Below are 13962 nucleotides of genomic sequence, written 5' to 3' on the forward strand. Positions count from 1 at the left end.
CTGTCTACGGCACAATTTTCACCGAACATTGCTCTGCTCTTTGTCGGACTTCAAAAAGCCAAACCACTTCCAAATAACTGAAACAGTTGAACCCTTTTTATCAATAATTTCTTAGTTGAAAGCTGCTCCTTCTCCATGGCTATCACTGCAACTGTTTTTGCCTACATCACTCCTTTTTCGTGGTTAATAGTGGCTACTCTATCACTCGAGGTGCTAAGTGGCTTTTAGTGGGCGTATACCTCTCCACCCTTATATTGTCACTTCTCTGCATGTTCCTGCTGTGTCAGAGATGAAATGGACTGCTGTACCTAATGATTCTATCGACATTATCGAAAATGTACCTAAATGTTTTTAGAACGTTATTGAGGGAAGTAATTACCTTTAATTATTGACTTATCGCCCAGCACTAATTGACGCCCAACTGATGACCTCCCTATATCCATAGAAACATCAGTGTGCAAGCACTGTTCGCCATCAATGAAGTCTACTCAGACAAGAGTCTCTCCGATTTGGATTTTTCTTGATTAAGCAGTTTTAAAAAATATATATTAGAATTTGCCTACTATTTCTAACATGTGTCTTAGCATTAAAATGGATGATTCATTTGTGCACTGACAATCACATTCTCTTTTTATTGCATTACTGTAAATGCGCTTTAGCCCCTTACACTCCTGGAAATTGGCCTATATGGATAGGGCCACATTTTTAAATGTTTCTAACAGAAGAACTATGAAAAGCATATGCATGATGATGGTAGAAACAAAGAGAACACTGGAGATTATGGAGAAATAATATGACCAAAGATGAGGACACGAGACTGAATCCAAACATTACACTGTAGATTTTTTTGCATTTTACATTTACTGTACTTTTCACAGAATTTGTCAAGAACAAAATAAAAAAATACTCTGGAACATTCAGTAACATAACAATAAGTGTCTCTAAGTGTCCACACCTCTCCAAACTGCACATTTCCTAAGTAATTTCAATGCACTTTTATGACTCAAGGAAAGAGCCTTGAACTATAAGGAGCTCTCCTAGCTTTGCCATTGAGGAACTGAGGCAAGCACACTTGTCGTTTTTTTTGTTTTGAACAAAGCTCTGTCTCCCCACAATCATACAATTGCTGCTGTTCACATTTGTATATCGCAATCTGGGTCAGGTGGGCGTAATCTGAAAGCTTATTCTATTGCCAACATGGCTAGCTACGTTATAAAATATGATCTTACAGTGTTAGGCTTTCAAAAGGCACTTCAGGGAAACCGATTTTGTAATTTTGGTGCGCATAGAATTGAGTCGCGTGCGTTCAAGTGTGTGTTCCGTGTCTAATTTTCTTCACAATACAACAAACTCATTCTCTTCAGGGCGTAACGCATATCATCCTTGTAACTATGAATCAAACATAGCGATCATAAACCTTGATACTGTAAATTACATGTCTTCAAATATGGAAATTTACAGCATTTCCTTCACTCAAACGACAAATGTGCAAAAGCAGCTCAATTAGCAGGAGGGTTGGGGGCATCTTGTTGTCGCGCACATGCTCAAGTTTATAACAGCTGTCAGTTAAAACCCATACAGAGCTGTGAAGCGGCGAACCTGAGCTCTGACGTCATGTATAGCATGTCACTCTACAGCCACTGCATTCCAATTTAGGCACTTATCAATGACCCGTATACGGGATGACATGACTGAGGGTGGAAAGGGCTACATTAAGTTTGATTTGATGCCTGACGCTCTCTCATCCCTCTTCCCACTCCCCCAGGCCTACGAGCTCTCCACTCTAACAGGCACCCAGGTCCTCCTCCTGGTGGCCAGCGAGACAGGCCACGTCTACACGTTTGCCACACGCAAGCTCCAGCCCATGATTACCAGTGAGACGGGCAAGGCGCTCATCCAGACGTGCCTCAACTCGCCCGACTCGCCGCCCCGCAATGACCCGTCCACCGACCAGCGCATGAGCGCCACAGGCTTCGAGGAGACGGACCTCACCTACCAGGTGTCGGAGGGTGACGGCTGCACAGAGCCCACCAAGGTGAGGTGGTTACAGTCTCCTGGGGTTAACGCAACCGATGGCTGCTTCAGAGCACCTGGGTTACCATGCATCGAGTTACCTAATGCTGTCTTATATGGTGATTTTAGCCTAGCAGTTGCATGGAGGTGTTTTTTCGAACTCATAGATCAACAAACATGTTGTCACACTTTTTTTGCATACTGTGCGTAATAATAATAATAATAATAATAATAATACTACTACTACTACTACTACTACTACTACTACTACTACTACTACAGTATGTGGAAGAGGTATTGTTGCTCTGTTCATTCTTTATCCTGTTGGGATATGGGCACAGGCTTCAGAACCAAAGAGGGTGGCTAGGTTACTATGCAGTGCCGGAAAGAGAACCAGTGTAGAATGTCTTAACTTGTAGTAGCATTCGGCATCCCTTGAAAAGCAAAGGTGTTAGCGGTCTTAGACTTAAAGGCACTAGCCAGTGGTAGTTTCACCTCCTTATTCTGGTAAAAAAAAGTGTGTGTGGGAGAAGAAACTTTCCAGCCAGAGAAACCTTTTGTAGCCACCATAAAAATGTATTCACGCAACAACAAAAAAAACTGGATCAAAGTCATAGTACAACATCACAGGACATCATTTTGCTTAAACGGTTGACATCACTACATGGGTCCTTTAACCAAAGCTGACCGATGGGTTAGCTGGTACGTCTCCTTAGACTTCACTGTTATTCATGAGCAAATGAAAAACAAAAAATGCTTCGCAGTAGATTGAGAAAAATAATATTTGGCCTCTTTGTCCATATATGGGATGGTTTCCTCTAGTTTCTCTCTTGGCAGAGGGCTGATTGCATTCCATATAAGCTGCAGCTGTTTTCAGCGTTGGTTGGAGACCGTGATTTTCAAGGAAACGTGGTGAGCTCTATGTTAGGAGGTTCAGCGATGTACGCCAACCTGAGGCTAAATCTTTTGCTTGAGTAAATAAAAAGGGCCTTTGTTGGGCTAGTCTTGCGCTTTATTGTCAACCACTTGTTGTCAGTTTCATCTCTCACCTGGCTTAATACAGAGGGGAATAAATGGTAGCTTCCTCGGATGGTCATGTTGCTGGCTAATTCACCAGGCACAGGCCTACACTTTCGCTTTGGAAATACAGCGTGAGCTACAAAAGTTCACATCAATATTTTTATTCATGAATGGCCCATTGGCCCCCTTTTTAAAGCAGAGAAGCTTATGATAAGTGACAACAAATCATGTCATGATGCGCAGTTAGTGTAATGAAATGGAAACAAATTCTGAAGTGTTAATTATGAGTGATGATGGCAAAGATTCTGGATTTTTCAGCTCATTAAGCTTCTTTACTCAACCAAAAGCCAGACTTGCTTTTGTTGGTGATGAACCACGGTACTACTTTGGCTCACAGGTGACGTGGCGGGAGGAATCCTCACTGCTCACCCTGTGGAGAGGAAGTTTCTATTTAAAAGGGTGTCTGTCTGACAAGTCACCTCGGTTGTGGTGGTGTGCAAAGCACTGATAGAAAGACGGAGTGCAGATGAGGAGGTAGAGCCGCATGCTGGTGCTAGTAAGTTATCAGGAACGCTGAAATACAGATGGACAGGGACGCTGTTCTGGAGCAGAAGTGGGCTGGGCTGGGGTTCTGGACTCAATCAAATCAGACCACAGCCAGACACCCACAGTCAGTGTCATAACAAGTAACAGGCCATCCAACGCAAACTTAGTAGGGCATTGCACTCATAATCTAGTTTTTCATTGTTTGCTTACTAGTTTTGTCCCCTCTCTTTTGGAAGAGAGTCGTTCAGCAAATGTTTATGGAGGAGGAAATGGACTTATGCTCAGAGGGATAACTTGTTCAAATAGGCTAATGTAGATGTCCTCTAGAAAGGAAACCAAGTGCCCTAGACTAGAATGCATGATAATGAATGCAAGACTCTGAATGCGGTCAGTTGAGTCGGTTTATTTTCGCTTTATGGGCCGAGTGTCTGAGAGTTTTCGCTCCACCTTGTACTTGATTGATGTATTAAGGTCACTAATTAGTAAAGAACTCCCCTCACCTGGTTGTCTAGGTCTTTATTGAAAGGAAAAAACGAAAAACCTACAGACACTCTGGCCTCCGTAGAATTAGTTTGATACCCCTGAGGTAGTTCCTCCCTGTGGGCCCACAAAAAGGCTAGGGTTAAAATGTCCCATTGTTGACAGTTTGATACCGGTTCCTTTTACATGCTGTTCCTTCAATTCGATACCGGTTCCAAAGATGTGTGTATGTGTGTGTGTAGGTTTCTGACTATATTCAATGGAAATAAGTATCACCACTAACAAATGTTTTTTTACATTTTATTTACATTTTTACAAGCGCTTCAAAGGTGCATTTTTAGCGCTGCTGGAACAAAAGTGCGGCTGAATGCAGCATTGCTGTCGGCACACTTGACATGTCCTGCAGTTGAGTAGTAGCCAGCCAGCCTACTACCCAAATGTTTCTGTTCAAGTTTTCCCTTTGCAGTTTGTTTATTGACAAGCTTTAAACTAAGCCAAGCTGTTACATCTTAGTAGAACTGCGGCACACATCTGTGCATTTTCTCTCCGCCGCGCTACAAACGGGACACACGTAAAGAATGCAGGTGACGGTGAATATACCCAATGCAAGCTCAGAAAGTACATGGCAACTATTAAAGTGGCACTCCAGTCTCCTTTTCATCTCATTTAACACCTGATTTACTTTAAGCACCAATATGTCACCTTTGGGCGACCCAGCCAAATTCACATAGACGTATGTCATTCTCAATAAAGCAAGTCTATGAAGCAGTATATCTGTTTTTATATGCGCTATTTCTATGCTTGCTATACTTAGGTTTTTGCATCTTTTACTTAAAAACCTCTTAATAGGGATAGCCCCCCTTTATTCAATTTTCGCCTAAAATGTCATACCCAAATCTAACTGCCTGTAGCTCAGGACCTGAAGCAAGGATATGCATATTATTGATACCATTTAAAAGGAAACAGTTTGAAGTTTGTGGGAATGTGAAATTAATGCAGGAAAATAACACATTAGATCTGGTAAAAGATAATACAAACATCTGGGTTTTTTTGTCCCCCATCTTTGAAATGTATGAGAAAGTCCATACTTTCAGATAGGAGTCTAGTTGTTATTTAGATTTTGGCCATCAGATGGCAGCAGTGTGTGCAAAGTTTCAGACTGATCCAGTGTAGAATTTCATCACTGCACAATATTATGTATCAAGTCTGCCAGGAGTTTGTCCAAATGTGCCGAATTGATACATTTTCCAAGTACATAACTATAGAGAGCATACAAAAATGCTATGGTAATATTTTTTTTTAGTTTACACACCCAGGAATGTTATAGATGATGGATCATTAGCTTATACACTTTCACACATCTAGATGGCCGGGCAGGGTGGGTGTGGAGCCAGAGACAGCAGTGGGGTCAACCTGTAAGACCCCAATTCCTACATTTGAACATAGTTTTATTTGATAAAATCAATTTATGCTACAGTTTGTCTGGGACCCTAAGGATGACAAATCAGAGCAAGATTACTGAATGTAAGTACATTATTTACCTTCAGAGGGGAATGTATCCAACCAGTTGCCATGATAAGTTTTTGTTGTTGTTGTGCACTTAAACAATAGCATGGTATTTTGTTCACTGTAGTAATAGCTAGAGGTCGACCGATTTTATGATTTTTCAATGCCGATACCGATTCCAATTATTGGAGGACCAAAAAAAGCCGATACCGAATAATTGGCCGAATCTTATTTTTTTTATTTTTAAAATCTTTTTTTCTCATTTTTTGTCAATTTTGGTTATAATTTTTTAAAAATGTGTTTATTTTATATATTTTAAATTTTTTATATTATTCTACATTTTTATTTAACTTTAAAAAAAAAAAAAATGTATTGTAATTTGTATTAATTTGTTCTCAGAACATATGAAAGCTGGTGGTTCCTTTTAACATGAGTCTTCAGTATTCCCAGGTAAGAAGTTTTAGGTTGTAGTTATTATAGGACTATTTCTCTCTATACTATACCATTTGTATTTCATATACCTTTAACTATTGGATGTTCTAATAGGTACTTTAGTATTGCCAGCCTAATCTCGGGAGTTGATAGGCTTGAAGTCATAGCTGCTAGCAAATGCAGGAAAGTGCTGTTTGAATGAATGCTTACGAGCCTGCTGCTGCCTCCCACCGCTCAGTCAGACTGCTCTATCAAATCATAGACTTAATTATAATATAATAACACACAGAAATACGACCCTTAGTTTCCGGATTTGACCATATTAATGACCTATCATTTAGAAAACAAAACATTTCGGTGAAATACGGAACCGTTCTGTATTTTATCTAACGGGTGGCATCCCTAAGTCTAAATATTGCTGTTACATTGCACAACCTTCAATGTTATGTCATAATTACGTACAATTCTGGCAAATTTAGTTCGCAATGAGCCAGGTGGCCCAAACTGCACATACCCTGACTCTGCGTGCAATGAACGCAAGAGAAGTGAAGGAATTTCCCTAGTTTAATATTGCCTACTAACATGATTTTCTTAACTAAAATATGCAAGTTTAAAAATATATACTTCTGTGTGTTGATTTTAAGAAAGGCGTTGATGTTTATGGTTAAGTACACATTGGTGCAACGACAGTGCTTTTTTTCGCGAATGCGCTTGTTAAATCACCCGTTTGGCGAAGTAGGCTGTGATTCAATGATAAATTAACAGGCATCGCATCGATTTATATGCAACGCAGGACAAGCTAGATAAACTACTAATATCAACCATGTGTAGTTAACTAGTGATTATGTTAAGATTGATTTGTTTTTTCTAAGATGTGTTTAATGCTAGCTAGCACCTTACCTTGGCTCCTTGCTGCACTCGCATAACAGGTAGTCAGCCTGCCATGCAGTCTCCTCGTGGAGTGCAATGTAATCGGCCATGATCGGTGAGCAAAAATGCCAATTACCGATTATGAAAACTTGAAATCGGCCCTAATTAATCGGCCATTCCGATTAATCGGTCGACCTCTAGTAATAACTACTGTTAATTGGACACTGCAGTTAGATTAACAATAATTTAAGCTTTCTGCCCATATGCACATGTCTATGTCCTGGAAAGTTGGCTGTATACAACATCATTCTAATCAAATTAGTGCACGTTAGCAACAACCGCCCCGGTTTAGGGACACCCATCCCGTAGAGGTTAAAGTTTTGTACACCAGCTTAAAATACAATATTTTTGGTTATGGAAAATATATTTCACATCGGTTTAGATGGTACACTGATTCTCTACACCACAGATGTCAAACTCATTCCACAGAGGGCCGAGTGTCTGTGGGTTTTTGCTCCTCCCTAGTACTTGATTTATGAATGAAGGTCACTAATTAGTAGGGATGCACGATATATTGGTGAACATATCGGGTGTCTAGTTTTAACGTCGATGTGAAAAAACAATGTCAAAGCTGACGTGCATACCTATATAACGTAGGTACATGATGTAATGACGCCGCGTAAAATGTTGCGCCACACGTGCAACACAGCATTCCTAACCTAGCCCACTATGTCTGCTGTGTGGATCGAGGGGTCAACAAGTCGAGCAGTCATTTGAAAGAGTAAGAACATTTCAGCGAGACAACTCAAAGGCGAAATCCATTAAAACCAAGATAATGGAATTCATTGCCCTTGACAATCAACCGTTCCCTGTCGTGGGTGATGTTGGCTTTTGCTGACTGGTCGAGCACCAGTACACACTACCAAGTGCGCTATTTTTCAGATGTTGCCCTACCGGAGTTACACAGTAATAGTGTCACTGCTATTAGCTTCACGACATACTATGGAACGCCGTTTGGGTCTTTGCGTGTCAAAAAAGATACAGTAGCACTGTCAAAGCTGTAAAAATGTCTGCAATCACCGGCCACAAACAATGTGTTTACAATACCGTGTTGGTAATAAAGCATAATTTGTTTGACCGCAACTTCTGGGGTAGCTAGCTTTAGCTTGGTAATGTTACCTAGCTAGCACCAATACAATCAGCCTGAAAACAATGACCAGTAGAAACTGCAGTTATTTTCATTCTTAGCAATGATTTTATGACTCCTTGTAAGTATTGTTGTTCGGCTATTGAAATTTAACTTCAGTTCATGAAAATAAATAGCCAACTTAACCCTGTTGCCCAAAGCTAACGTTTATAAGCAGCCAGCTAGCTTCTTCTGGCTAGTGAGGCTTGACCGGGCCAGGATATGTGTTGTGAAGCTAGCCACAGTAAGGGTTAGCCACAATAGTGGAATTTGCGATTTGCCTTCAATATAAAGGTATGTAATTGACAGTGATGCAAATGTATACAAATAGAATGCCATACTTTTATTTTGAAGGCTAACCACAAAGTCCAATATGTGGCTAATCCTTATTAGCTTAGCTTCACATAGATGGGTTCGACCACCATTAATCAACTAAGAACTGTCCTATAAATTAGGGTTATTTTAGATGACACCTAGCTATATAGTTAGCTAGCTAACAGACTGTTTTATGTTTTTGGGGAAGAACATGGGGACATGTAAATGCCAACAAAATAACTTTTTGGTGTGTGTGTGTGTGTGTGTGTGTGTAACCTTTTATTTAACTAGGCAAGTCAGTTAAGAACAAATTCTTATTTACAATGACGGCCTACCCCGACCAAGGCCAGACGGCGCTGGGCCAATTGTGCATCGCCCTATTGGACTCCCAATTGCGGCCTGATGTGATACAGCCTGGATTCGAACCAGTGACTCTAGTGATGCCTCTTGCACTGAGATGCAGTGCCTTAGACCGTTGCGTCCGTGTGTGTGTTAACTATTTAACTGTACTAGAATGCTTAAAAGGCCGCAAAAAAAATGTTTATATCGGGTATCTGTATTGTTTAGTTTTTTGGGGGGGGGGGGGCAAGGAAAATATTGGGTATTGGCCAAAAATGTCATATCGGTGCATCACTACTAATTAGTAAGGAACACCCCACCTGGTGGTCTAGGGCTTAATTGAAAGGAAAAAACAAAAACCAGCAGACACTAGGGCCTCCATGGAATGAGTTTGATGCCCCTGATCTACACTACTGAACAAAAATATAAACGCAACATGCAACAATTTCAAAGATTTTACTGAGTTAGTTTATAGAAGGAAGTCGGTCAATTTAAATAAATTCATTAAGCCCTAATCTATAGATTTTACATGACTGGGCATAGTCCCCCCCCCCCATAAAATAGCTTTATTACACAGAAATACTTTGAGAAATGCTCACCAACAGGTATGTAAACAAACTTGTGCCCAACATTTGACATAGACACTTTTTGTGCGTATGGAACATTTCTGTGATCTTGTATTTCAGCCTCAGAAATTGCAGCCCAAAAAAATACTTCAGAGTTCAAGTAACAGACACATTTCAATATCAACTGTTCAGAGGAGACTGTGTGAATCAGGCCTTCGTGGTCAACTTTCTTGGGCCAAGAAACATGAGCAATGGATATTAGACCAGTGGAAATCTGTTCTTTTGGTCTGATGAGTCCAAATTAGCGATATTTGGTTCTAACCGCTGTCTTTGTTAGACGCAGAGTAGGTGAACGGATGATCTCTGCATGTGTGGTTCCCACCATGACGCATGGAGGACAGGTGTGCGCCTTTCCAAATCATGTCCAATCAGTTGAATTTACTACAGGTGGACTCCAATCAAGTTGTAGAAACCTCTCAAGGATGATCAATGGAAACAGGATGCACCTGAGCTCAATTTTGAGTCTCATAGCAAAGGGTCTGAATACTTATGTAAATAAGGTATTTCTGTTTAAAAATAAATTAACATTTCTAAACCTGTTTTTGCTTTGTCGTTATGGGGCATTGTGTGTAGATTGAGGAAAAAGTTGAATTTAATCCGTTAGAATAAGGCTGTAACGGAACAAAATTGGAAAAAGGGAAGGGGTCTGAATACTTTTTGAATGCAAGGTATATTTAATATATTTTCCTTTTATTATTTACTAACCCTACCACCCTCCCCTAATTGGAGTAAACTAATGGACAACAATACTTAGGCTTCTACTTTCAGTTTATACATGCTATATAAATTTTACGGACAGTATATATATTTTTTACTTGACAATTGCTACCAAAGCAAGCGGATTTGAGCATATTTAACGATTTCCCAGCATCGTTTGTTTAAAATGGAAAATTGTCTCATCTCGTCATCGCTGTCTCTCCCCTCCCATCCCCAGACTCAAATCTGCTTTGCTTGATTTTCATAAAGCTAGTTAGCACACCAGCTTGCTCACAAACTACTCCAGGAGCTTAGCCCTTTGATGGAATCCTTGACATGTATCAGCAACTTGTCAAATCTAAAAACACTCAGTGTGCTGACTGATGGACAGAGTGCATTATTTACCTGCAATGTTTCTCGGCATGACAGAACGCAAATACATTTGGTTGGTACATCCCCTTATCTGTACATATTTGGCTATCAAATTATCTACATACCATAAGCTACATAAAGTAAAGAGTCTCTCCAAATGCACTGATAACAGATCAATATCGTAAATATCTCTCCTGCTTTCTCCATTTCTCAGGACATGATGAAGCCGACGTTCACCATGGCCAATCTGCCTGCCAGTGTCAACACCCAACCCACGTCGTCCTCCTCTTCCTCCACCACCTCCTCCGTGGCCATGCACTTGCAGAACAGCATCCCTGCCACCTGCTGGCAGGTCTCGGCGGGCATCAATACTCACAGTGCCACCAGCAGTGCCAACGGCACGGTGCTGAAGACCTCGGCCACGTCAACGAGTGTCATGCTACCTGGAGGGTTCACCCTCATGTCCGGTGAGTGAGCGGGGGGGTCCTGTTTTTTAAATTTATCTCACTTTCTTTGCCTCATTTACCCCCTTTACCCACCTTATTGGCTTGATTTTCATCTGTGTTGCACCCAACTTCATTTACATCTATTCACCCCGCTGAATTGTTCCCTTGTTTCAGAATTGCCCTTTTTTTTATTGGTTGAAAGAATATTGCACCCCAATAAAAAACAATCCTCTGGGGCTTTTTGGCTGTGTGTTTGCATGTGGTTTGTCTGTGTGGGTGTGTTTTGACTGAGTGTGTTTTGTTTGAGTCTGTGTTGTCTGTGGCTGTACATTTTTCTGTGTAACTGTCTGTATTTTGTCTGAGGCTTTGTTCTGTCTGTGTTTGAGTATTTTTTTTGTCAGTGATGCTGTGTTTTTTGTGGCTGTTTGTGTGGCTATGTCCGTTTACCCTCCATCTTTTCTTTTGTCTTTCTCGCTGTGTTGTGTGTTTTCTTGGTCTATTCACCGGTACCACTGCGTGAGACCTGTGCACCGCTAATCTTCTCTGCGCGTCCTCTAGGCGCAACGCTTCCCCCTGGCACGCACACCATTCCACTCAGTCAGCTGCAGGCCTTCCAGGGCCCCTTGGCCCAGACCAGCATCACCACCGCAGGGCACACCCAGCAGGGCCAGCACACCACCCTGCTCCGCCTACCTGCAACTGTCTCGCTCACAGGTCAGGGGCTTCTTCACCCCGCCACGTCATGTTTTGGTTCCTTGCCAAGATACTTCCCGAGCATCAACTCTCCCTGGATTGCAAATCAACCCCTAGCTCCTACACTTTTCGCAAGCAATATGGCAACAATTCTGACTTAATGAAAAAAATATAAAAAAATTCTGCACAACAAATAATCTTAAAGATTAATTTATTCTCTGTACGACCGCAGCCGCCTTTAGTGTACAGCTTAACCAATTTTGTAATTTTTTTTAGACGATTCTGCCTTACCTGCCTTACCTATCAGAGGGCATGATGGAGCTACCACTATTTTGTTACATGCATCCAATCTTCTCCGATCAACCAAGGGGTTGATTTGGGATATAGGGTCTGTCTCCTTCTGTCTGCATGCATTTCTCACTCTGTTGAAGTTTGTGTCGAGTGTCTCCAAATTGAGCCCAGTTTGTTTGCATCTAGGATCCCAGTCATTTCTCTGTAGCTATCTCCCAATATCTCTATGCCTGTCTGTTAGTGTCCTTTTCGAGGTTTGTCTTTACCTCACTGTCTCTCTATTAGAGGTCGACCGATTAATCGGAATGGCCAATTACTTAGGGCCGATTTCACGTTTTCATAACAATCGGCATTTTTGGACACCAACAATGGCCAATTACATTGCACTCCACGAGGAGACTGCGTTGCAGGCTGACTACCTGTTACGCGAGTGCAGCAAGGAGCCAAGGTAAGTTGCTAGCTAGCATTAAACTTATCTTATAAAAAAACAATCACTTCACATAATCACTAGTTAACTACACATGGTTGATGATATTACTAGTTTATCTAGCTTGTCCTGCGTTGCATATAATCGATGCGGTGCCTGTTAATTTATCATCGAATCACATCCTACTTCGCCAAACGGGTGATGATTAACAAGCGCATTCGTGAAAAAAGCACTGTCGTTGCACCAATGTGTACCTAACCTTAAACAGCAATGCCTTTCTTAAAATCAATACACAAGTATATATTTTTAAACCTGCATATTTAGTTAATATTGCTTGCTAACATAACTTTCTTTTAATTAGAGAAATTGTGTCACTTCTCTTGCGTTCTGTGCAAGCAGAGTCAGGGTGTATGCAGCCGTTTGGGCCGCCTGGCTCGTTGCAAACTGAAGACCATTTCTTCCTAACAAAGACCGTAATTAATTTGCCAGAATTGTACATAATTATGACATAACATTGAAGGTTGTGCAATGTAACAGCAATATTTAGACTTAGGGATGCCACCCATTAGATAAAAATTTATTATTTCACTGAAAGAATAAACGTTTTGTTTTCGAAATGATAGTTTCCGGATTTGACCGTATTAATGACCTAAGTATTTCTGTGTTTTATTATATTATAATTAAGTCTATGATTTGATAGAGCAGTCTGACTGGGCGGTGGTAGGCAGCAGCAGGCTCGTAAGCATTCATTCAAACAGCACTTTCCTGCATTTGCCAGCTGCTCTTCGCTGTGCTTCAAGCATTGAGCTGTTTATGACCTCAAGCCTATCAACTCCCGAGATTAGGCTGGCAATACTATAGTGCCTATAAGAACATCCAATAGTCAAAGGTATATGAAATACAAATGGTATGGAGAGAAATAGTCCTATAATTCCTATAATAACTACAACCTAAAACTTCTTACCTGGGAATATTGAAGACTCATGTTAAAAGGAACCACCAGCTTTCATATGTTCTCATGTTCTGAGCAAGGAACTTAAACGTTAGCTTTTTTACATGGCAAATATTGCACTTTTACTTTCTTCTCCAACACTTTGTTTTTACATTATTTAAACCAAATTGAACACGTTTCATTATTTATTTGAGACTAAATTGATTTTATTGATGTATTATATTAAGTTAAAATAAGTGTTCGTTCAGTATTGTTGTAATTGTCATTATTACAAATGTGTATATATAAAAATCGGCCGATTACTCGGTATCGGCTTTTTTTGGTCCTCCAATAAATCGGTATCGGTGGTGAAAAATCATAATCGGTCGACCTCTACTCTCTATGCATCTCAGTCTCTCTCTTAATGTTTGTTTGAGCCTGGGCTTTAGTCTCTCTTTACATTGTGATAAAGGCAAAAATACTAACATTTAAAATGCAGTGAGAAAGCATGTTTGAATTAACTCCTTATGAGGTTTAAATATGGTGCTCTGCTTGCAAGCAGTCACAGGAGAGGGCTCATTTGTTGACGGGACAAAGGGAGGCAATGAGGATGGATAATAAGGACTCATGGAAGGGTAAACGGGAGCTATATTTTAGGGACAAGGAGCGGGAGGAGTAGCTAAGTCAGTGTGTAGATAGGGACAGGAATATAGGAAAGAGGATATTTTAGTCTGTTCAAGTTATTTTTGAGCAGGGCTAAAAGTAAGCCCCAG

At 40.7% G+C, this 13962-nt stretch overlaps 1 protein-coding gene across 3 annotated transcripts in view; it reads left to right on the forward strand.

Annotated features, from left to right (window-relative positions):
* Positions 1–13962, forward strand: part of LOC115178896 (serum response factor) — a 29290-nt gene that overhangs the window by 8386 nt on the left and 6942 nt on the right. For 2 of the 3 annotated variants that reach the window (XM_029740307.1, XM_029740305.1), the window contains exons 2-4: positions 1766–2035; positions 10616–10868; positions 11406–11561. In XM_029740307.1, the coding sequence (XP_029596167.1) occupies positions 1766–2035; positions 10616–10868; positions 11406–11561 (679 nt within the window). The remainder of the gene's footprint in view (positions 1–1765; positions 2036–10615; positions 10869–11405; positions 11562–13962) is intronic. The other variant, XM_029740306.1, reaches the window with a different exon arrangement.

This window comes from Salmo trutta, chromosome 38 (assembly GCF_901001165.1).
Source record: "Salmo trutta chromosome 38, fSalTru1.1, whole genome shotgun sequence".
NCBI lineage: Eukaryota > Metazoa > Chordata > Actinopteri > Salmoniformes > Salmonidae > Salmo > Salmo trutta.